Source organism: Hylobates moloch, unplaced genomic scaffold (genome assembly GCF_009828535.3).
Source record: "Hylobates moloch isolate HMO894 unplaced genomic scaffold, HMol_V3 SCAFFOLD_6, whole genome shotgun sequence".
In the NCBI taxonomy this organism is placed as follows: Eukaryota; Metazoa; Chordata; class Mammalia; order Primates; family Hylobatidae; genus Hylobates; species Hylobates moloch.
In genome coordinates, this window is record NW_026652281.1 from 49363436 (window position 1) to 49388991 (window position 25556).

A 25556-nucleotide genomic window follows, 5' to 3' on the forward strand; every position below is an offset into this window, starting at 1 on the left:
CAAAGTCAGTTTTGGTTTAGTGTTACTTCATATATATATTTGACTGGTTTTTTTTGGTGGGTTTTTGTTTTTTTTTTTTCTTTTCACTCTGTCATCCAGACTGGAGTACAGTGGTGTGATCTCGGCTCATTGCAACCTCCGCCTCCCAGGTTCAAGTGATTCTTCTGCGTCAGCCTTCCAAGTAGCTGGCATTACAAGCACCTGCCACCAGGCCCGGCTAATTTTCATATTTTTAGTAGAGATGGGGTTTCACTATGTTGCCCAGGCTGGTCTCAAACTCCTGACCTCAAGTGATCCACCTGCCTTGGCCACCCAGAGTGCTGGGATTTACAGGCATGAGCCACCATGCCAGCCTATTTTACGTTTTTAATGGAAAATTTCAAATATACATGAGAGCAGATAGAAGAATGTAATAAACCCTCATGTTCTCAAGTTTCACAAATTTACTGCTAGTTTTGTTTTGTCTATACCTCTGCACAACTACTTTCGTAGTTACTGTGAAGCAAACCCCAGACATCATATTTCATCCATAAACGTTACATTATTAAATGAATTAATCACTTACGTTTTCTTAAATAAGACCTTTTGTGAAAGATGTGCTTTAAAATCATGTTTACTTCATTTTTTAAGAAATGCTGTGGTATTTGTGTTTTATTTATAAGATTTACATAGCATTTTGGACTATATAAAGAATAAATATGGCCGGGCACGCTGGCTCATGCCTGTAATCCCAGCACTTTGGGAGGCCAAGGTGGGTGGATCATCTGAGGTTGGGAGTTCGAGACCAGCCTAACCAACATGGAGAAACCCTGTCTCTACTAAAAATACAAAATTAGCTGGGCGTGGTGGTGCATTCCTGTAATCCTAGCTACTTGGGAGGCTGAGGCAGGAGGATCACTTGAACCCGGGAAGTGGAGATTGTGGTGAGCCGAGATCGCGCCATTGTACTCCAATCTGGACAACAAGAGCAAAACTCTGTCTCAAAAAAACCACAAAAACTCTTTTATTACATAAACATATATTAATAGTTATTTACATATTTGAATGGATTTTAATTTTTAGATACGTAAGTAAAAGCATAATTTGCTTGATGTTTGTCTTAAAATTGTCCTTCAAATTTCTTAATAGATAAGAACTCATGAATGGACACATCATCAGACCAAACGGTTAAAATTTAATATACTGTTAACAACTTACGAAATTTTATTAAAGGATAAGGTATGTAGTTATTTCTCACGTGTTTTTGTCTCTTGTGTATCAGTTTTTTCTTTATCATATTCTGTGGACAGGATGAGAGAATAGCCTAAATCGTGAGTCAGCAAACTATAGCCTGTGTTCTTATTTTTTTAATGGTGCTTGAACTAAGAATGGTTTTTACCTTTTTGAAAGGTTACATTTAAAGGGTCGTAGAAAGAATATGTAACAGAGACCATATATTTATCTGTAAAGTGTGAAATATTTACTATCTGGCTCTTCTTAGAAAAGGCTTGCCAACTCAATCTAATGAAACCAGTTTGTTATAGTGTGTATTGATTTGTAAGCTCTTTAAAGAAGAGGAAGTTACCTAACAGGATTAAGCTACCACTGTGTGAAGCAATGAAGGCTTTGTAGATACTGCCTTATTTAATTCCTCCATCTACTTTATATTCAGTTTCTCTACTTTATGGAAAAGAAAATCAGTCTCAAGAATGTCTCTAAGAATTTAATGAACTTGACTATGGTAACACAGCTCTTAAGTAGCGGAATCAGGCCTGCTCTAACTCAGAGACCTAAGTTTAAGAGAGTTCTACCGTTTATAAAAGTTGTACAAAGAATTGTACCTACACTTGGCATAAGACACTGTTCTGAATTTGTGTCATAGTTTTTGTACATATTGACATTAATAGAGGCTTCTATTGTGGTTGGGCTAAAAATCTTTTGTAAAAATTTTAAATGACACTGCTGATTTTTGTCTATTAATTACCAGTTTATAAGCTAATAAAAACTTTGGCTTGATATTACATTCTAGTGGTTAAATTTGTCATAGAAGGAATATGTGCTGAGTTACTTGTGTATTGTAATCTTGAGATTACAATTTATTTGAAAATTAGACAAAGTTTGTTTTTAATTTTTGTTTCATTTTAATGAGTTCAGATTAAATGGGAAGGCTAAATTTGAATTACGTTTTTCTCTCAAAATATTGTTTTTCTATTATTTTAAGGCATTCCTTGGAGGTCTAAATTGGGCATTTATAGGTGTTGATGAAGCACACCGATTAAAGAATGATGACTCCCTTCTGTATAAAACTTTAATAGATTTTAAATCCAATCATCGTCTCCTTATCACTGGAACTCCTCTACAGAATTCCCTCAAAGAGCTCTGGTCTTTGCTACATTTCATTATGCCAGAAAAGTAAGACAAATTTACAATTTTAATCATATTGTGTCGTTATGTTTAGTGGGAAGAAACCCAGGTAATAAGGTCAGTAAGAGTTTTTATTGCCCTAAAAGATTAGGTCACAGATTACTAAGAATTTTTTAAAAAGGAAAATGAGGTCAGGTAGTTTGTAATACTATTTGAATTTTTCAATTTTGTTAATAAACTTAAGCCATGTGTAATAAATCACAACAGTTGATTTTGCACATGTTCAAAATATACCTTGTTTGAAAAACTAACACCGTACCATTCTTTGTATTTAATAGTAGGAGTAACAACAATGAGGTGCTGGTAATCCCTTTTTCTAAATGAGGAAAACTAGACTAGACAAGGCTAAATAAGTTCCCAAAGGTCACTACTTGTTCTCTTTCAGTAGGTCCAGAACTTTAAAAGTATATTTTTTGAGAAATATTTTAGTGATAATTATCCCATACTTCAAAATACTTCATATTCACTTGATTCAAGAATCATAACTTAGCCTGGCGCGGTGGCTCACGCTTGTAATCCCAGCACTTTGGGAGGCCGAGGCGGGCGGATCACGAGGTCAGGAGATCGAGACCACAGTGAAACCTCGTCTCTACTAAAAATACAAAAAATTAGCCGGGCATGGTGGCGGGCATCTGTAGTCCCAGCTACTCGGAGATGCTGAGGCAAGAGAATGGCGTGAACCCGGGAGGCGGAGCTTGCAGTGAGCCGAGATCGCGCCACTGCACTCCAGCCTGGGCGACAGAGCAAGACTCCATCTCAAAAAAAAAAAAAAAAAAGAATCATAACTTATAAAACAACTAATTATATTTCATCATGCATCTTCTTGGGAGGGAGATTTTTAGAAGTAACTAAGTTTAGCTAATTTTTCTAAAAATCTGTAGTATTTTGTTTATAAATGACTCCTCTAAAAAAAAAAAAAGCTCATACACAATTTGACTTTTTCTAGTAATTGTTCCAATTTCTTAAATTTTAAAGGTTTTCTTCCTGGGAAGATTTTGAAGAAGAACATGGCAAAGGGAGAGAATATGGTTATGCAAGCCTTCACAAGGAGCTTGAGCCATTTCTGTTACGCCGAGTTAAGAAAGATGTGGAAAAATCTCTTCCTGCCAAGGTTGAGCAGATTTTAAGAATGGAAATGAGTGCTTTACAGAAACAATATTACAAGTAAGCTGTACACAGAACACATGTTCTGAACTTTTAATTCTGAAAACCTTCCATGTCTGTGTCCTGCTCTTGGTGCCCCCACCTTCTCTACAATAGTGTCTTAGAGCAGTTGCAATTCTCGAGTTTCAGAATAAATTTATTCTGTGTCATTAGGAGGCAAAAGGAGATTTAATGACATATCCAAAATTATGAGTGACGACGCTGAGTAATTCATCTTCTAACAATAATTAGTTGCTTTCCTATATATCATACTGTTACCTTATAAAGAGTTTAAGTGTTAGGATTTCCACGATAATGAAGATATTATATGATTATGACAATTAACAGATAGAGGCCAAAAAAAGAAACTTAGAACAAAATTTTAGGCCCTGCTGCTTTTTGAAGAGTATTAACAAATCATAGGTGGTATAAATTTTGTATGTCAAGATCTATACAGTAGGACTTTTCAAAGAATCAGAAAGGAAAATCTGTTCTAATATCGGTTTAAACATTTAATTGCATAAAAGGAAATATATTGCTATATGCATTTGGAGTTTCAGAAACATTTATATTCTGAGGTAAATCTATAGGTGCCATACATTTGAAAGAATATACTTATTGCATAATTATTTTTATTATGGAAAATTTCAGACATATACAAAAATAGGATAATTTAATGAACTCTTATACCCATGACTCAGCCTCACTTTGTTTGTTTGTTCGTTTGTTTTTTGAGACGGAGTCTCCCTCTGTACTCCAGGCTGGAGTACAGTGGCACGATCTTGGCTCACTGCAACCTCCACCTTCCGGTTTCAAATGATTCTGGTGCCTCAGCCTCCCAAGTAGCTGGGTTTACAGGTGTGCCCCACAATGCCCTGCTAATTTATTTTTAGTAGAGACAGGGTTTTGCCACGTTGGCCAGGCTGATCCTGAACTCCTGGCCCCAAGCGATCCACACGCCTCAGCCTTCCAAAGTGCTGGGATTACAGGTATGAGCCACTGTGCCCAGCCCCAGCTTCACTTCCAACTCACGCCAGTCTTTTTATGTATCTCTGGTCATCCCCATTTCCCTCAGTACCTATCCTTTTGAAGCAGATCAGAAATTTTTCCATAAATATTTTTCTATGTATTTCTAATAATTGATTTTTAAAAATACTAGTATCACCTGGGCACGGTGGCTCATGCCTGTAATCCCAGTACTTTGGGAGGCTGAGGCAGACGGATCACTTGAGCCTCAAGAGTTTGAGACCAGCCTGGGCAACATGGCAAAGACCCTCTCTCTACCCAAGATACAAAAAACTTAGCCAGGAGTGGTGGTGGGTGCATGTGGTCCCAGCTACTTGGGAGGCTGAGGTGGGAGGATCGCTTGAGCCCGTGAGGCAGAGGTTGCAGTGAACCGAGGTCATGCCACTGCACTTCAGCCTGGGTGACAGAGTGAGACCCCATCTTAAATAAATAAATAACCCACTTTAAAATTTTCACAATTTAGGAAATTATTGCTCTCTCAGCAGAATGAATTTCTTGATACCAATATTCAGTATCAGTGTTCAAGTTTTCTCAAAAAATTTTTTTACGTTTACTCGAATTGGGATTGAGATAGGTTCATATATGGCAATTGATTTGTCTCTGAGTTTATTATCTGTAGGTACTTCTTTTTAAAATGTATACGATGGGGAAAACAGTTATTCTGTAGAATTTTTCCACCATCTAAATTTTGCATAGTACTTCCCTCTAAAGTAGTTTAACAGTATCCCCTGTATTTCCTATAGATTGGTAGGTAGATCTAGGTGCTTGATAATATTCAAATTAATAATTAAGAGTATATTTTGTAGTACACAATGGTGATTATCTAATTTTGTTATGGGGTTCTTTAAAAAAAGTAATGCATTTTGTAGACTATTTGGAAAGAAAAGTCAAAGTAGGAAGAAGATACATTCACCTGTAATTCTCTCAGTGCTAGTCATATATCATGGATGTTGAATTTAAACTCTTCAGGGTACTTTTTGGCAACTAACGTAATAAGATACTGCCATAAACTTCTGGAAAAATTCTTAGAATTTTTACCTCTAGAGAAATTAATAATAAATTTTTTCTGGATAAGGAAAAATAATTCTTTATTCTTGATTACCTCTCAGGGCGTTGAGCATTGTCCACTCTTAGGGCATTGAGCATTGTCCATGGGTTTTGTTTTGCTTTTCATTCCAGTTTTGGGGAACTGCCTGTATAACTAGTGGTAAAGAATGGTAATAAAAGAGTATGTACACTAGATATTTGAGACTTTCAAGCCCTTCAAAAACTGACCTTGTAAAAAGGAAGAAAATAAAAGGTGGAAAAGGTCATGGTGAGAGGAAGTTTTTCTTTTCTTTTTTAAATTCAGCTTTTATTTTAGATACTGGAGGTATATGTGCAGGTTAGTTACATGTGTAATATTGCATCCAGGTAGTGAGCATGGTACGCAGTGGGTAGTTTTCAACCCATGTTCCCCTCCTTCCCCCCCTCTAGTAGTCCACAATGTTGTTACATGTTTATGTTCATATGTGCTCCGTGTTTAACTCGCACTTATAAGTGAGAACATGTGGTGTTTGGTTTTCTGTTTCTGTGTTAATTCACTTAGATTATGGTCTACAGCTCCATCCATGGAGATTATTTTATTTGAAGGGCATTATTTCATCCCTTTTTTTCTGTGGCTGTGTAGTATTCATGGGGTATATATACAAAAATATGGAGTGTTCATGGATTTGCATGTCATCCTTGTACAGGGACCATTCTAATCTCTGTATTGGTCCAGTTTTAGTGTAAGTGCTGCCGAAGTGAGCACAGGAATTGTTACATATAGTTTGGAGTAGTAAAATAGCACCAAGATGTTTTCTATAAGTTGCATATGTATTGTGTAATTTCAATCTAGAGAAGACAGTCATGGCTAAAATGAGGTATCCTCAGGTTTCTTTTAGGTCCATGCAAAATATTCAATTTCATTAGTTGTCTAATGCAGTAAAAGTTATAAGAAGATTAAGATAAATAATGCAGCTGACCATCTTTTTAGCAAATTTGAGGGGAAAAGGATTAATACACTGTAATAATTGTTACATTAGCCTGTTCTATGTATAGCTAATGGTTCAGAAAACAAGTTGTGTTCTCATGAGTATTATGAAAGAGATTTGGTCCATTGTATATCCAGCTGTGAATTTCATAATGGTACAGTTTTACTTTGGTACTACCTTTGGCCTTTTTTTTTTTTGTTTTAATGCTTTTAGAATTTATCCTGGTAATTGTTCTGCTAAACATCATTTTCATAATTTTTTTTTTTAAGATGGATTTTAACTAGGAATTACAAGGCCCTCAGCAAAGGTTCCAAGGGCAGTACCTCAGGCTTTTTGAACATTATGATGGAGCTAAAGAAATGTTGTAACCATTGCTACCTCATTAAACCACCAGATAATAATGAATTCTATAATAAACAGGAGGCCTTACAAGTAAGAATTTTTAAATGTTGTTACTTTGTGATAAAGTTCTAGAAATGTTGATTTCACTTACAATCGAAAATGGCTCAGTGCCTTAATATATTGGTTAAAAGTTCTCTTTAGTTAATACTGCCTCTCTATAATGGTCTCAGTTATTAATCTTTGTAGAAAAGATTTTAAAATTCTAATTTAGATAATTATTTTGATGAATTTTCTAAAAATAGGTCTCTCAAACCATGGCCTATAATAACTTATCCAGCAAGAAAATCCCACAGTATGTTCATACTTATGAAAAAAATCATTAATAGTAATTGTGCTGCATTTGTGATTTGGTAAATGGTAGTCTAAAGGACATCTTGACCTCACATTTTAACCCTTCCTGGTACTTCTGGAAGATAAGTCAGAAGTGTGAAGGCACAGGTGCAATCCAGCCACTGTAGTGCATTGAAGGGCTAGGATCAGCATCTAGAATTAATACATTAGAATGCATTTGCTTACTCTTTTTAAACCTTTGGTTGCTTAGTTGCTGCTGCTTCCAATGTAATTGTTCTTCAGCTAAGATTTTTGGAGAAACACTGTGGTATAGTAACTAGCAAACAGCGAACAGTACTTTTTTCCTCCCCGACAATATAACAAAACCTAGGTGTAATATGGCGAAGAATATTTTAGCTTAAGTCATGGAGTGAAATGGTAAAGGTCTTAGAAAATTTTGAAAAGTGAAATAAGTTGTTTTCTAACATGAAAATTTAAAATCTCAATTTAAAATAATTCAAGCAACTAAAGTGTTACATGGACAACTTATCATTTATGTCTTTTAACATATAACAACTTGAATTTATTGTTTCTGTAGCACTTAATTCGTAGTAGCGGAAAATTGATTCTTCTTGACAAGCTATTAATTCGCCTAAGAGAACGAGGCAATCGAGTTCTTATTTTTTCACAAATGGTGCGGATGTTAGATATACTTGCAGAATATTTGAAATATCGTCAATTCCCCTTTCAAGTAAGCATTTAATTGTATTTGTTGTTTTAAATTTTATCTAATTCCTGTGCATAATTTACAGGATTAACTTTGAAATTATTTTATAAGTGTTTAGGTTTTTATATAAACTATACTTTTTCTTTAAAAAGATACATCTGCTTTAAAAAATATTTGTCATTCCTTTTTTCTTGACTTTACATATTGCAACAAAACAATTCTTCTTCCTTTCCTGTAATTTTTATTTTCTGTTGATTCTGTCTTTTTCTTCTGTGCTTGCTTTAGATTTTAAAAACTGAACTAAGGCAGAGTTTTCTTGATTGGATAGATCTAAAAGCAGGGGAGTCTTTAGTCTTTAATCTGAATGAGGAAAACAGCCAGTAGTCTCTGAATGTGAATGCTGCCAAGATTCTGACGATTGGTGTGCTCATAGTTATCTGACACAGAGTTTGTTGAGTAAAACTAGACAACTTTAGAGAAGAAACTAAAGACCAGAATTCCCTTCCGTGTATTCAAAATTTATATTGAAGTTCATTCAATATAACTAAAGCTAATATCGATGAGTGTTTAAAGTCAGGTGCTGTTTTCAGTACTTTACATCTAATTATTTAATTCTCGAAGCAATTTTATGAACAGTACTAGGAACATAGCAGACATTATGTAGATACAGCTAGTAAATGGTGTATATTTAGTGCAGATAGTAAAATAGCAGTAAAATTATGATAATGGGACTGAACACACAATCCCTGCTTTGTCAGAGCTTATAATTTCTTACAGGAGGCAGACATCAAGCAGGTGATTACAAATAAATGTAACATTACAATTCTGGTAAGTGTTGTGAAGAAGGACAGGTATTTGGTGATATGAATATCATTGAGAAATAATTGCAGTCATTTAGGGGAAAACGTAGAAGAGTACCATTAGTTGAGGTTTTTGAAAACACCTTTATTGATACGTAATTCCCATATCATACAGTTTACTCATTTGAAGTATACAATTAAGTGGTTTTTACTATGTTCACAGATATGTGTAATTGTTCGACAGGTGGTTTTAGAACACTTTCATCAGAAAGAAACTGTGCCTTTTAGCTATTCCTCCTGTCCTTCCATTTGCCTTCCTCTCTTGCCCTGTGTTGATTTGTTTTTAAACAAATTATTGTGTACATGGTCAAACAAAAAATTAGTTTGACTAATTTTGAGTGTATATAAGCACCACTTCTCTGCCACTAATCCCTTCTCATTCCTAGGTCACTTCCTGGAGAGAATCATTTTTAATTTTATTTGGTTTAGGTCATGCCACAGTAATGAGATGCCACTATTCTTAAAATTTGTACTAATTTGTATTTTAGTGGAAAAGAAAAATTATTTTAATTTTTTAAAACCTTAATAGACATCTGTTTTCCTACTTTGAGTAGGTGATAAGTAAGAGCATTTCACTTAAACCACTTAGAATACATCATTTAAAATGTTTATATTTTTCTTCGCAGAGTTAAAATTCATATAGTATCAAGGCAAAGGTAGGCATATGGCTTCCCAAAATACTAGTTTAATTCATCGGTTAAATGCATGGATCATAGTAGACAAGTTATTTCTAGTCTATAACCAGTTAATAATTATAAAATCATTGCCATTTATAAAGTGAAATAGTAGCTAATGTTTAATAAGCATTCAGTATGTTGTAGGCACTGTGCTACATGTTTTCCTGTGTTCTCTCACTGAGTTCTCTATAGTCTGAAGGAGGGACTACTATTATGTCTGTTTTGTTTAAAGCAGAACTGACGTGGAGAAAAGTCAGATCACTTGCTCAAGATACCCAGTGAATAAGATACTCATTTGCTGGCTGTTAACTAGAACCCATGATGCTTCACATCATTAATTTTCAAACTTTAGTGTGCATCAGAATTAACTGGATGGCCTTTGCTAAACTCCTTCAGTAGGTCTGGGGTAGGGCTCAATAATTTGCCTGTGTTCTCAGGTGACACTAATGCTGTTCTAGTAACCACACTGGACTTAATCAGTGTTTTTAAAACTGAATTGTAACCTGTTAATGGATCTGTGAATCAGTTTAATGGGTTGCACCAACATTTTGAAAGTAAAATGATAAAACATGAGAGTATAACACAGTATATCATGTCATGATATGAAACTTGTTTCAGGTGTTTGTAAACAGCTATATACTCAATCACATACCTTTAGAATGGGGACTCAGGCAGAATAGTATGACAGCCTATGCTGTATTTACTCTCGAGGGTGCAGTCTTAGTGATTTGGAGCACAGACTAAAGACAGAATGCCTGAGCATTATTTTACTGTCTAGTAAGTACCTTCTATTACAGTTTTAGCAAAGGACATGCTTCACATTTCTCCTTAATTTTATAATTGATTTTAATTGCTTTGTAATATTTTGATTCTGTTATGTGCAGTATTTTAATGTGTTTTATTCTAGAGATTAGATGGATCAATAAAAGGAGAACTGAGGAAACAAGCTCTAGATCATTTTAATGCTGAGGGATCAGAGGTATGTATTAATGCTTTTAAAATTATAAATAATTTTGATTTAGTATCAGTATATTACATTATTGTATTCAGACATTTTTAATCTTCATATCTAGTTTGATAAAAAAGAGTAGTGTTAGCCACCTTTAATTAGCAAACGAGGTTTTAAAGTCACTATTCTAGTTTAAACCTAAGAATTTTATCTTTGAGACAGAGTCTCGCTCTGTTGCCCAGGCTGGAGTGCAGTGGCACGATCTCAACTCACTGCAACCTCTGCCTCCTGGGTTCAAGCTATTCTCCTGCCTCAGCCTCACAAGTAGCTGGGATTACAGGCGCGTGCCACTGTGCCTGGCTAGTTTTTGTAGTTTTAGTAGAGATGGGGCTTCACCTCGTTGGCTAGGCTGGTCTTGAACTCCTGACCTCAGGTGATCCACCTGCCTCAGCCTCCCACAGTGCTAGGATTACGGGCATGAGCCACTGCGCCCAGCCAGGAATTTTACTCTTTATTATCAGTACTGTTTCAGCATGGAACAGTTATTTTAATTTGCTTCAAAATAAATTAGCCAGATTGGGCACAGTAGCTCACACCTGTAATCCCAGCACTTTGGGAGGCCAATGCAGGAGAATCGCTTCAGACCAGGAGTTTGAGACCACCCTGGGAAACAGTGAGACTGCTGTCTGTACCAAAAAAAAAAAAAAAGTAAAAAGACTAAACTGGGCATGGTGGCACTCAGTTGTAGTCCCAGTTACTTGGGAGGCTGAGTTGAGTGGATCACTTAGCTCAGGAATTTGAGGCTGCAGTGAGCCATGGTCACGCCACTAGACTCTAGCCCAGGCAATAGAGTGAGACTCTGTCTCAAAAAAAAAGAAAAGAAAAGAAAAAGCCCCCAAAACAACAAATTAGCCCACTTTCCTTAAAAAAATTTTTTTTTTCCTTGGATTTTTGGGTAGCAGGTGATATTTGGTTAAACAAGTAAGTTCAGTAGTGGTGGTTTGTGAGATTTTGGTGCACCCTTCACCTGAGCAGTATACACTGAACCAAATTTGTAGTTTTTTATCGCTCACCCCTTCCTACCCTTTCCCTCTGAGTCCCCAAAGTCCTTTGTATAATTCTTATTACTTTGCATCCTCATAGCTTAGTTCCCTCGTACGAGTGAGAACATACAATGTTTAGTTTTCCATTCCTGAGTTACTTCACTCAGAATAGTAGTCTCCAGGCTGGGCGTGGTGGCTCACACCGGTAATCCCAGCACTTTGGGAGGCTGAAGCGGGTTGATCACGAGGTCAGGAGATCGAGACCATCCTGGCTAACACGGTGAAACCCTGTCTCTACTAAAAATACAAAAAAAATTAGCTGGGCATAGTGGCGGGCGCCTGTAGTCCCAGCTACTCGGGAGGCTGAGGCAGGAGAATGGCGTGAACCCGGGAGGCAGATATTGCAGTGAACCGAGATTGCGCCACTGCATTCCAGCCTGGGTGACAGAGCGAAACTCAGTCTCAAAAAAAAAAAGTTCGAGACCAGCCTGGCCAACATGGTGAAACCGCATCTCTACTAAAAATACAAAAATTAGCTGGGTATGGTAGTGCGTGACTGTAATCCCAGCTACTCGGGAGGCTGAGGCAGGAGAATTGCTTGAACCTAGGAGGCAGAGGTTGCAGTGAGCCAAGATAAAAAGAGTGAGACTCCGTCTCAAAAAATATATATATATATGTATACATATATATGTGTATATCATATATATGTATATAGTCTCCAATCCCATCTAGGTTGCTGCAAATGCCATTATTTCATTCTTTATGACTGAGTAGTAGTCCACTGTTTATGTATACCACAGTTTATCCTCTTGTTGATTGATGGGCATTTGGGCTGGTTCCACATTGTTGCAATTGCAAATTGTGCTACTATAATCATGTGTGTACAAGTATCTTTTTCATGTAATGACTTTTTTCCTCTGAGCAGATACTCAGTAGTGGGATTCCTGGATCCAGTGGTAGTTCTACTTTTAGTTCCTTTAAGGAATTTCCACACTGTTTTCCATAGAGTTCTTTTTTTTTTTTGATATATGCTTTTTATTTTTTAAGGAAATAAAATTTACAGTTAGAGTTGAAGCATCATTCCTTTCCTATCCTGTTTTCTTTCTTTTTCACCAGAAGTAAACACTGTATTGAATTTGGTGTTAATAACATATGTATTTGATTTTGGAGTCTTTTTGTTGATTGGTCTTGCTAGATGTTTATGTATTAGTTTTAAAAACTGTCTTTCTGTTTAATTGGTAACATACTGTTTACATTCAGAAAATCAGTTGAAAATTTTTCATTTTGATTATTCAATTTCTTACAGGATTTTTGCTTTTTGCTGTCCACAAGAGCTGGAGGTCTAGGGATTAATTTAGCCTCTGCTGACACTGTTGTTATATTTGATTCCGATTGGAATCCACAGAATGATCTTCAGGCACAGGCTAGAGCCCATCGAATTGGGCAAAAGAAACAGGTATTTTTAATTTTAATTTATATTTTGTTGCTGTTTTAGAATTCTTTTTTTTTTTTTGGAAGTGAGTTCAGTTTATCCTCTAGAGGATAAGATCACTGTAACAGTCATACTGCTGTTTAACAGATAGGATACTGAGGAACTTGGTTTACCAAAATCACCTGGAGAGTCTGACAGAATTGAGATAACTATGCATAAATAGGATCATGTATTCTGTTTTGATCCTGTATTCTAGTCGTAACTATATAATGCAGTTTTTCATCTTACAATAAAAACTTTAAAATGTCTTTACTTGCTTATTTTAACTTGAGAGTTTGAGTATCATATGCTGCCTTTCTGTTAGTCTATATTTTGTCCATGTGCTTACAAGATTCTCCACATGCAAATGTGACCCCATTTTATAATTGTAACAAAATACCCTTAAATGGTGGTACTGAACCTTTACCTAGAGAAATAGGGAAAATTTACTACACCAATTCTTTTCAATTTTGGAGAGTTTGTTTTATAGTGGGCTTCTTATTAACTTGGGGAGTAGTTCATGGAATTTTGCATTATATAGAGTGATGAAACATTAGAATCAAGGCAACGAGTATAATAAGGCTATCAGAAGTTTACATGCCCCCCCCCATTTTCCCCAGCTAAATCATAACTTAAAAATTACTGTCATTCCTTTAAAAAAACAAAAATAAGCAAATGCAATCTCCTTATCAAAATATTAAGAAGGAAGGAAGGATATAGTTTCAAAATAGTCTCTTAAGTTGAGGAACTCTAGCTTTAAACATGTTTTTTAAATTTTCATTTTGCTTTTAACCAGTGAAAACTTCATGTAGAATGAGCTTCAGTTTGTGTGCCAGTGTTTAGGCACTTGAGGTTAGCAAAACAAATCCTTTGTACTGCAATTTGTTTCCTCTTGTGTATTTTTACAGGTGAATATTTATCGTCTAGTTACAAAGGGATCAGTTGAAGAAGATATTCTTGAAAGGGCCAAAAAGAAGATGGTTTTAGATCACCTTGTAATTCAAAGAATGGACACAACTGGGAAGACAGTACTACATACAGGTTCTGCCCCATCAAGGTGGTTACTTGATTATTTAAAAAATGTCATTTTAGAGTCAGTAAACTCATTTTTTTGATATGTTACATCACTGTAGATCATTGAGGAAATGTATTCAGAGTTGTACTTTTTATATTTTGGAAGACTTTGGACTAATTTCTAGTCAGAAGACATACTTCAATACCTGGTTTCATCGCTACAGATTTGTAATTTTAGGGGTAATCTCTTTAACTTCTATGCTTCAAGTTCCTTATTTTAAAATAAATATACTGCCCTAGGCAACATAGTGAAACCCCACCTCTGCAAAAAAATAAAAAACTTAGCTGGGCATGGTGACACACAACTGTAGTCCCCGCTACTCTGGAGGCTGAGGTGGGAGGATCAGTTAAGCCCGGGAGGTGGAGGTTGCAGTGAGCTAAGATTGTGCCAGTGCACTTCATCCTGGGTGACAGAGTGAGACACTGTCTCCAAAAAAAAAAAAAAAGGATGCTAATACTTGATTCGTCTAACTTCTTCATGTAACTTTTGTAAAGGTGAAAATGTCAGTAATTAATAAAAGTGCTATGTAAATGTTATATTTCTAACTATTAATATTAAGCATTTTTGTTTTTCCTGTTTTAGTTCTACTCCTTTCAATAAAGAAGAGTTATCAGCCATTTTAAAGTTTGGTGCTGAGGAACTTTTTAAGGAACCTGAAGGAGAAGAACAAGAGCCCCAGGTAAAAACAAAAAAAAAAAGCCTGCTTCAGAATATTTGTCATGTATTTGACAGGATGAAAGGATTCAAGTATATTTAAATATTGTTTTTCTAATTATAGGAAATGGATATAGATGAAATCTTGAAGAGAGCTGAAACTCATGAAAATGAACCAGGTCCTTTAACTGTAGGAGATGAATTACTTTCCCAGTTCAAGGTAGATTTAAACAAAATTTTCCTTATAATTACATAAACTGAGAGGAATTGAGTTATTGTCATTTAGTGGTTTGTTAATCTTTCTTTAAGCATAATCAGGAAGATTGCTGTGTTATATAAAAACTACTCTCTCTTGTTCAGACAAACCAGTAGCAAACTGATTTGAAAGAGACCAAACTCATTTATGAAGTTACATTTAGTTGGGTGGAAAGAGCTGTTGTTTCCTAATTAGCAACTAGCATAGTGTTTGGCAAATAACATGTCCTTAAATACTTGGGTAAATAAATGAATCAGTGTGATCTCTTATTTAGATTTCCATGACTGAAAGCTTTCAGCTGATATTATTTTGAAGCAGTTTTTGACATTAACTTATCACAAATAAGAAAACTCAAGTAAATCAGTCAAAGTAAGCAATAAGCTACTATATATTGATACTTAATATCCCTGGTTTGTTGAGTGCCAATGAGTTGAAAGGAGTCCTAAAACAACATAAGTCAACTGACCTCATGGAGTAAGTTAAGTGCCATTTGTTTGAAGAAACAGGTTTCTCTACATCTTAGCTATTTTCTATGAACTGTGGTTTTTAAAGATCAATTCATTTCATGTGTTCATTTGACAAATATTTATGGAACGTCTGCAGTGTACCCCACACAGTGAATAAAAAACTTTTATAATTTTAATGAATCACTCTGACTACTTTGTGGATGATTGACTGTAGTGAGGAAAGAGCTATAGCAGGGGGAGATAGGATAGAATGTTGAGTAATCCTGGTTAAGAGGTGAAGGTTTCTGGAATTACCGGCGTGAGCCACTTTGCCCGGCTGTGATAGTCTTAATGGGTGCTTTCTGTGTACCAGACCTTGCATAGTACCTTACATGTGCTATCTTATGTAATCCTCACAGAAATTAGTGTGCTCTCAAAGAGCTCTATGTCTCTGCCAGTAGCTCTTTAGATAGTGTTTTTGTGATGATAAAAATGATATTAGATTGTTCTACAATACTTGATAGGTGGACTGGTCTGAGAATTTCTGCAGATTATTTAGCATGTTAATAGTATAAATTACTTTTTGTTGTTCTGTTAACTGCTCTTAGTTCTGTGATGCTACTAATTTTGTTGAGCAGTAGGGCAAAATAAAATCATTCCTAGAGGATTATTAGATATCATTTGGTTTGATCTGCTTTGCCCTAATGAAGAAATGAATCTAGGTTGTTCAGAAGTTATATTTGGTTTAGTCCACAGTCATATTCATTATCCTAAGGAGCATGCCAGTTCTTCCCCTTAAAAAAAAAATTTTAGGGATCCATTTTTCTGTAACAGTTACTCTTAAAATTCTGAAATTTATCAGGTTGCCAACTTCTCAAATATGGATGAGGATGACATTGAGTTGGAACCTGAAAGAAATTCAAAGAATTGGGAGGAAATTATTCCAGAAGATCAAAGAAGACGATTAGAAGAAGAAGAAAGACAGAAGGAACTTGAAGAAATTTATATGCTCCCAAGAATGAGAAATTGTGCAAAACAGGTGATTTTGCAATTTTAAAGATATTTCTATAAAGTAAGAGTATTCAACCTGGGCTGATTTTGTTTGTTTCTACGAGGTATCAGTCCATAGTTTTCTTTTTTTGTAATGGCCTTGATTTGATAATGTTTGCCTCATGACATGAGTTGAGAGGTGTTTCTTCCTCTTTTATTCATCTTTTCAAAGAACCAGCTCCTGTAGTTGCATTGATTTTTGTGTGTGTGTGTGTTTTTAATTTCATGAGTTTCCGCAATTTATTATTTCTTTCTGCTTTTGATTTGCTGTTTTCTTTCTTTTCTTTTTTCTTTGGTGACAGCATCTTGCTCTGTTGGCAAGGCTGGAGTGCAGTGGCACAATTCTGGCTCACTGCAACCTTAACCTCCCAGCCTCAGATAATCCACCCACCTCAGCCTCCCAAATAGCTGGGACTACAGGTGTGCCGCACCACACCCAGCTGATTTTTGTATTCTTTTTGTAGAGATGGGGTTTTGCCATGTTGTCCACGCTGGTCTGGAACTTCTGGGCTTAAGTGATCCATCCGCCTTGGCCTACCAAAGTGTTGGGACTATAGCACGAGCCACTGCACCTGACCTCTTTTATTCAGTTTCTTAAGGTGCAAGCTTAGATATAGAAATGTAATCTCTCTTTTCTGATATCGGCGTTTAATGCTACAAATTTTTCTTTAAGCGTTACTTTTTCTGAATCTTCCAAATCTATTTTTATATTTTCCTTAATTTAAAAATATTTTAAAATTTCCCATATGACTTACCTTTGACTCACAGGTTTTTTTAGAAGTATGTTTTAAAATGTTCAGATATTTAGGAGATTTTTCAACTATCCTTGTTAATCATTGGTAGTTTAATTCTGTCATGTTCAGAAAGCATATTTTATGTAATTTTAATTTTTAAAAATTTGTTGGTGTTTATTCAGTGGCCTAAATAAACAAATACCAAAATTTTAAATAACTGTAGTAGTGCCATGCCAAGCTATATTGCCAAAAAGGAAAAAATTCTAAGACTAATTTCTTTTTCTGGTATCCTTTGGTTTTTAGGATATAAGATTATTTGTCTTGATTACTGAGTTTTTTGGTGCTTCCTTAAATTTTAAGCCTGGGGCAAATGAGGGGCTTGCCCCACTCTAGTCCCTGCCCTGCTACCATTCCCCCAAGGGTAGCTTTTTGTTTTTTCTTTTCTTGCAACCATATTAGATCTTATTCTGTGCCCTCAGTTGACCAGATGAGAAGGGTCTGGCAAGGCTTCCTTCCTATTAACACAAAGGTGACTGCTCACTTTCTCCAAGGCTGTACCATGGAGGAAAATTTTCTCCAGTCTTCCTTCTCATGAGCACCTGGTAGAAGTTTGTGGCAAAGTGCTTGAGAGTGGGTGCAGGTCCTCCGAGTTTTGGCTGTTAGGTCCTGTGATCTCACAATAGCGTACACTCAGCCATTAGCAGATTTTAGCTGATCTCCTCTTACCTGCTTGTATGGTACTTGATTTCTGTCACCTGTGCTCTTCACAAATGAGCCACTGTTCAAGTTCTCTTTTTCTCTTTTTGTAATCTCCTATATATCCTTACATTTAGATGTGTAGGTTGCCCTGTGATTTCATCTCTCTGATGTTAAACAGAAAAATTATGATTTTGTAGATCAGATTTGTTGTTAGAGTAGGAGCAGTGTACCTACCAAGTTTCTACATAACAGCCAGAAGTAGAGCCAAAAATAATGCTTTTGGCCTGAAAGTAACCATGCATGTTATTTCTTGTCTCTGTTTATTTCTTCAAACCCCTAAGTAGTTTTGTTTTAGAGTGTGTGAGAATGCAGCATTGCATTAGATCCTGTGAAAGGATCAAGGGAGGTTAGAAAAAATAAGGTCTAAATACCATTTTTTACTTCATCTAACTTTCAGCATATTAGAGGTTGAGAATATGTGCCAAGGCTTTGGAAAAACTCCCAAGACTTACAGAATATATGTTTTGATATATCCCATTAAAATTAATGGATATTACAAATAGCCTTTTATGTGGGTTGAACTGGCATTTTTTTCTTTCGAATATCTGATTTGTCTAGTTAGAATAGCAATATGTGGATATTAAGCAGAACGGAAAAAAAAGGACAGCTAATCAATCTGTTCATCCAGAGATAGGACTAATAACATTATCACAGTGTACATCATTCTAATTTTTAAAAATTCATTATCATTTGCCAAATTAAATTGGAGTTGTATTAATTGGAACTTTTTCTTCTTTTTGACAGTATGTCATGAATGTTAATTATAATTTTTAATGGTCTCTCAGCATTCTATCGTATAGATTTGTCTGGTCTCTCTTTGATGAATATTTAGATTATTTGCTTTTTGTTTTTGAGACAGGATCTCACTGTGTTGCTCAGGCTGAAATGCCGTGGTACAGTCATGGCTCACTGCAGCCTCAACTTCCTGGGGTCAAATGATCCTCCCACCTCAGCCTCTCAAGTAGCTGGAACTACAGGTGCATGCTACAAAAATACCTGGCTAATATTTTAAATTTTTGGTAGAGACAGGTCTCACTTATGTTGCCTAAGCTGGTCATGAACTCCTGGGCTCAAGTTATCTTCCTGCCTTGGCCTCCCAGTCATGCTAGGATTACAGGCATGAGCTGCTGCGCTCAACCACATTTTTCTTTTATGATGTAAATAACTTTATTGATCAATGTTTCTTCACAGTTCTGATCTCCTCAGGAAAAATGCCCATGTTGCTGGGTCAGTAGAATAACTTTTGAGGCTTTTGATATAATGTCTAATTACCCTTTAAATCAAAATACCCACCAGAGGTATATATTTTTCTCTGCTCTTTAATTTTGTTTATGGAATGTTTTTGATACATTGAATAACATTTTTAAGATTCTTACCATCTTTTATAATGGTTTTTGCTTCTAAGATACAAGCTGTTTTTACACTAAGGTTGGGTAAATATTTATTTTCCAATTCCAGATTAGTTTCAATGGAAGTGAAGGGAGGCGCAGTAGAAGTAGGAGATACTCTGGATCTGACAGTGATTCCATCTCAGAAGGGAAAAGGCCAAAGAAACGTGGAAGACCACGGACTATTCCTCGGGAGAATATTAAAGGATTTAGTGATGCAGAAATTAGGCGGTAAGATGATATAAGACCGTCGCTTCAACTTGGTTTTAGTAGAGTGTGAAACTAAAATATAAAAATTCCATAATTTTCAAAAATTGTGATGAAGTTTTTGAAGAGGCAAATGTATGTTATTTGAGTAGGAATTGGGTGGTTCTGCTTTTGGGTATTTGTTATAACTGAACAAAACAAGTTTGGTGTCTGATCTTTGCATGTTATTTATTTATTGCTAAACTAGTTAGACTACACAAAATTTTTTATTAATTTGACTCAGAATAGTGATCCTTTTGAATAATAAAAGTATTTTTGATGTATTTTATTTTTAAAAATTCTCACTGCGTTTGTGACTCCCAAAGTTACTAATTTTTTTGGAAATTCTGTATTTTTCTAGTTTCTTAACAACAGGGTAATTTCCTTTTTGAAAGTAACCCTGTTGAAAGCATTTCTGATATGTTCGAGTAGGAATTGAGATGAGGTAAGATTGGCCAGGCAGGATATATTGTAGTGTCCATTCAGAATATGTTTATATATACACATTTATTTTAGAGGAATGGGATAACAGCTTACTTTTGTTTATGTAGTAGTTTTGGATATGACATTTATTAAAATCTTGTTCAGTTTTGTATTTTGAAAGTTTGTTTCTTTGAAGCCATTGTAACTTTTTTCTTTTAAATCTTAGACCTGACAAAATTCTTCCTCATTCTTTCTACCAGAAAATTTAATACATTGTTAGCCTTTTTAAAAGGCACTTTCGTGACCACCTGAATTGCTGGACTTTTCGTCTTTAGTTGAGGAAGCATTTCGACTTCTACTTTACTTGGATATTTTTCCTCATTTATTAACCACTTACGTAGCTTTCTTAAGTAAAATTTTAATTTTGCATTGTTGGTGTAATACCACACATCTGAATTAAAGCCATTCAGTAAATTTTTATCAGCACTTGGAATGTGAGGAAGTGTAATATAATTGATAATTATTGTGGAGACACACATCAGACCTTTTTTGGTCTTATGAAAATAATAAAGTAATTTTTTAAACAAAATTTAGCTTCTGTTGTTTTATTTATACTGATATCTAAACATCATCCTGGGTGTTAATATACCTTGTCTTACCTGGTGTATCTTAATGTTTTAACATTTTTGTTTTTAGCATAGTTTATTCATTCTTCTTAGATAACAGTGCCTTGAATTTTTATACTAACAAGTATTTTCTTATATCTGTAAATATCAGAAATACATATATTTTTAGTGAATACTGAAGCTCACATTTACCCAACAATTATTTTCTCTTAGGTTTATCAAGAGCTATAAGAAATTTGGTGGTCCTCTGGAAAGGTAAATACATTTGTTATTCTCATAGAATAATGGAATGTGTTACATGCTGTCACCTTTATTTATTTGTATTAACATTCAGTTTAGCTACTTTGTTAAATTTGCTTTTAATCGGCATTTACAAAATTAATGTACAAGGGAAATTTCAGATTGTTTTTAAAAATGTTTTTATAGGCCGGGTGCCGTGGCTCACGCTTGTAATCCCAGCACTTTGGGAGGCCAAGGTGGGCGGATCACGAGGTCAGGAGATCGAGACCACGGTGAAACTCCATCTCTACTAAAAACACAAAAAATTAGCCGGGCATGGTGGCGGGCGCCTGTAGTCCCAGCTACTCGGAGAGGCTGAGGCAGGAGAATGGCGTGAACCCGGGAGGCGGAGCTTGCAGTGAGCCGAGATCGCGCCACTGCGCTGCAGCCTGGGTGACAGAGTGAGACTCTGTCTCAAAAAAAAAAAAAAAAGTTTTTATACTACCTTTAATTTCTAGTCTCAAATTTCTTTCCTGTAAATTAAGTTATCTATACATGTTTAAATTGCACTTTTATTACTGTAAGGCACTTTTTACAATCTTTATCTCATTTTTCGTCTATAACTTAAAAGTAGCATGAGCAGATTTATCCATAGAGGGGCTGAGTTGCTAACCCAGCCTTTTTTTTTTTTTTCTTTGAAATGGAGTGTCTCACTGTCTCCCAGGCTGGAGTGCAGTGGTACAATCTTGGCTCACTGTAACTTCTGCCTCCTGGGTTCATGTGATTCTCCTGCTTCAGCCTGTCGAGCAGCTGGGACTACAGGCGTGTGCCACCACACCCAGCTAAGTTTTTTTTTTTTCCAGTAGAGACAGGGTTTCACCATGTTGGCCAGGTTGGTCTAGAACTCCTGACTTCAGGTGATCCGCCCGCTTCAGCCTCCCAAAGGCTAACCCAGCCTTTTAACCAGCTCTGCTTTCCCTAAGTAGAGATATTTTCTTAATTTTCTCGAATTCGTTCTCTTATTATACAAACTATATTAAAATTCAAATTAAGACAGTTTTTTTGCAGTTACCAGATAATCTCAATAATTATTGTGATTTGGATATTCTTTTCCCTTTGTTGTGGCCAACCCACTGTCTGAATATAGATCAGCAAAGACTCAAATTAGTTTTTCACTCTTAAAAAATCCTTTCAAAAATAGATATATTTTGTGTTTTATTTTGAGATGGCATATTTAAAATATAATGAAATACTTGCATAATTATTTTAGATGAAAAAATGTCTTGAATATTATTCATATTATCTATTTGGTGCACAGTAATAAAAAGTTACAGAACTTTACTCAGCTTTTGTGTTTACAATTATAAAGCTTTACCACTTCATTTTGAACATCTTAAAATTTGATCAGTTATTAAAAGGTTTTACAGAATTGGTATATAATCTTCCATTTGCTCTATAATGAATTAAACTTATTATTATTGAATATGTAAATGAATTATTTGTCTGCCACATTGTCCTGGTTTTTATGTGTTTCCTGCCATTTATGTGAACAAGAATATGTAGAGCATGCAGTAGAGTGACATTCAGATCTTGAAAGAGAGTGAAACTTAATCTTAAATGGCGCCACTTCATTTAACATATTTACCTGAAAATTGGATTATTTTGTTACAGATTAGATGCAATTGCTCGAGATGCTGAATTAGTTGATAAGTCGGAAACAGACCTTAGACGACTGGGAGAATTGGTACATAATGGTTGCATTAAAGCTTTAAAGGATAGTTCTTCAGGAACAGAACGAACAGGTAACATTAAAATGAGAGTGATTTAAAAGGAAAGTAAATGAAAGTTTCAAAATATGCTATATTGAGCTAGGTATTATATCTTAAATTATTTATTCATCAGTCTCAAAAGGTTATTTATAAAACAAAGTAAAGCTACTCTCGGTAATAGGAAATGGAGAACAGAATTGCAATTTGAAGGCAGTAGAATCTGTTTTTAATTCCCCTGACATTCTCTGTCTGTGAGGTAAGGTCAGAAATTACTGTTTCATACACACACATATATACATTCATAGATATATGTGTATATACACACACACACACACACATAATACAATATGTATAGTATCTATAGGTTTTTTAGTATAGATGACTGGGAAAATATAATGCAAATATACACATGATATTGGTTTGAGACATAATTATTATTATGCTTATTTTGCTGTTCATTTACCTGAATAAAAATATTTAGATAAGATTTAATAAGCAGGCCAGGCATAGTGGCTCACATCTGTAATCCTAGCACTTTGGGAGGCTGAGATGGGAGTTTAGCTTGAACCCAGGAGTTTGAGACCAGCCTGGGCAACATAGACCCTGTCTCTAAGAAAAATGAAAAAATAAAAATTAGCAGGGTGTGATTGTGTGTGCTTGTAGTCTCAATTACTTGTGAATTGAGGTGGGAGGGTTGTTTGAGCCCAGGAGGTCAAGACTGCAGTGAGCAATGATTGCACCACTGCACTTCCAGCCTGGGCGACAGAGTGAGACCCTGAGTCAACATCCTATAATTCTTTATTTAGAGGCTGACGGTATTAATAGATTGATCCATCTTATGTAATTGGTAAAACACTTAGATAAATACTTTTTGTGAATCTGCATCTGCTAGATTATAATCACTTGTTCATATGTAATGAAATTTAAAGTTTTCCAGTAATCTCTTAATAATATAAATAAGGAATACTTACTGTTAAATAACATAAGTAATAGCATCGGTTGCTTGTTTTATAGAATTATGTTTTATACTTTTAAAAATACTGTTTTTTAAAAAAAAATCAAGGTGGTAGACTCGGAAAAGTGAAGGGTCCAACATTCCGAATATCAGGAGTACAGGTGAATGCCAAGCTAGTCATCTCCCATGAAGAAGAATTAATACCTTTGCACAAATCCATTCCCTCTGATCCAGAAGAAAGAAAGCAGTGAGTGATTTATTTTCTCCATTGTAAGATTATTGTTATTCAATAATTGCAAAATGAATGTGCTGAATTTTTATGGTGTTATTGGCTAGTTTTGAAAAAAAGAAAAGAAAGCATATTATTTTGAAGTTCTAATGACTCAACGTTTTTCAAAATTAATTTTTCAGTAAAGCAATTACAAACTTACCATTAGTTATTAACTTTAATGCCAGGTATACTATCCCATGCCACACAAAGGCAGCTCATTTTGATATAGACTGGGGCAAAGAAGATGATTCCAATTTGTTAATTGGCATCTATGAATATGGATATGGAAGCTGGGAAATGATTAAAATGGATCCTGACCTCAGTCTAACACACAAGGTACTTATCTATTTCTGATTCTGTTGACCATTCATGTTGAATTTAATTTATTCTAATTGTTGCTTTTAAATTATGTTGGAAATAATGGAAATCTGGAAACCAAGGCACTAGCTGGTTGTGTGACCTTGGTGCATTTAGAAGATGCTTTGCATGAAAGGATCAAATTTAAATGATTTCTGAGATTTTGCATTACTGTGAAACTATATGATTAAGGCACTAGGTGTATTATTTCTCAGATTATTAGGTTAAAAGTTTTGTTCCATCATTAGCTTTAAAAAAATTTTTGATGCATAATGTACATATTTTTGGATGCGTGTGATAATTTGATACAATCATATAATATGTAAAGATGAAATCAGGGTAACTGGAACATCTGTCACCTTAAATATTTATCTTTACACTAGAAACATTCAAATGATTCTTTTCTAGCTATTTTATAATGTATAGATTATTGCTAACTATAGTCACCCTACTCACCTATCAAACACTAGGTCTTATTTCTTGCATCTAACTATGTATTTGTACCCATTCATCATTAATTTTATTATTCCAGTAAGACAAAATCCTTAAAATCTTTTATATATATTTTTTAAAAATATCGGCATTTTAGTATTTTTTGGTCATTTGGTTGCACTGTGCTAGCTGAAATCCATTTTTTTTTTGCCTAAAATGGGAAACACTGGGAGAACTTCCTTATTGTTTATGTGTTGGGAACCTTTAGATTTTGGTGCTTTGTCATTTGTTACTGTGAAGAAAAAATTAAGTAGTCTAGATTCCCCTGTAAAACTTTCCTACCAGTGTATGCTTTAGGTCTTCTTCTAGAAAGATGACATCTTGTATTCTAGGAGTTTTTGCGTACATTATACACTTTACTGAGAAGGGAAGGTGTTTGAGGATTATATAACATTTAATAGTGGATGTTAAGTACACTTTTGTATATTTGAAGGAAATTTACAATCTCATACTTTTCATTTTGAAAGATAATCTGAGGGTTTTTAAAGTATATTTAGAATTCATTCTCAGAAAAATTAAATTTTTGGCTCTGGCACAGGTGTAAAAAATACATTTTGCATTGAGTTTATTCCTACAAATATTAATAATTGAAACTTGTTGGTGAACTATATATATATATATATATATTTATTTAAATGTTTAAGCATTTTTTAGCCAATACATTTCTCATGTTATTAAGACAATCTGAAAAAATTGCTTTTTCAGATTCTTCCAGATGATCCTGATAAAAAACCACAAGCAAAACAGTTGCAGACCCGTGCAGACTACCTCATCAAATTACTTAGTAGAGATCTTGCAAAAAAAGAAGCTCTTTCTGGTGCGGTAAGTTAAAGCCCACATGCCTAAGACC

The 25556-nt window shown here is 35.0% G+C and overlaps 1 protein-coding gene and 1 non-coding gene across 3 annotated transcripts in view; one reads left to right on the top strand and one right to left on the bottom strand.

The window, feature by feature from the left end:
* Positions 1-25556, top strand: part of CHD1 (chromodomain helicase DNA binding protein 1) — a 74858-nt gene that overhangs the window by 33804 nt on the left and 15498 nt on the right. For both annotated transcript variants that reach the window (XM_032156754.1, XM_032156755.1), the window contains exons 13-29: positions 1129-1218; positions 2201-2391; positions 3379-3567; positions 6857-7019; positions 7858-8010; positions 10431-10502; positions 12822-12971; positions 13895-14043; positions 14644-14740; positions 14840-14935; positions 16280-16456; positions 19419-19579; positions 20857-20898; positions 22534-22664; positions 23695-23833; positions 24043-24193; positions 25412-25528. In XM_032156754.1, the coding sequence (XP_032012645.1) occupies positions 1129-1218; positions 2201-2391; positions 3379-3567; positions 6857-7019; positions 7858-8010; positions 10431-10502; positions 12822-12971; positions 13895-14043; positions 14644-14740; positions 14840-14935; positions 16280-16456; positions 19419-19579; positions 20857-20898; positions 22534-22664; positions 23695-23833; positions 24043-24193; positions 25412-25528 (2268 nt within the window). The remainder of the gene's footprint in view (positions 1-1128; positions 1219-2200; positions 2392-3378; positions 3568-6856; positions 7020-7857; positions 8011-10430; positions 10503-12821; positions 12972-13894; positions 14044-14643; positions 14741-14839; positions 14936-16279; positions 16457-19418; positions 19580-20856; positions 20899-22533; positions 22665-23694; positions 23834-24042; positions 24194-25411; positions 25529-25556) is intronic.
* Positions 6262-6364, bottom strand: LOC116472023 (U6 spliceosomal RNA). Its single transcript, XR_004248946.1, has one exon. It is a non-coding gene; the product is annotated as a U6 spliceosomal RNA (small nuclear RNA).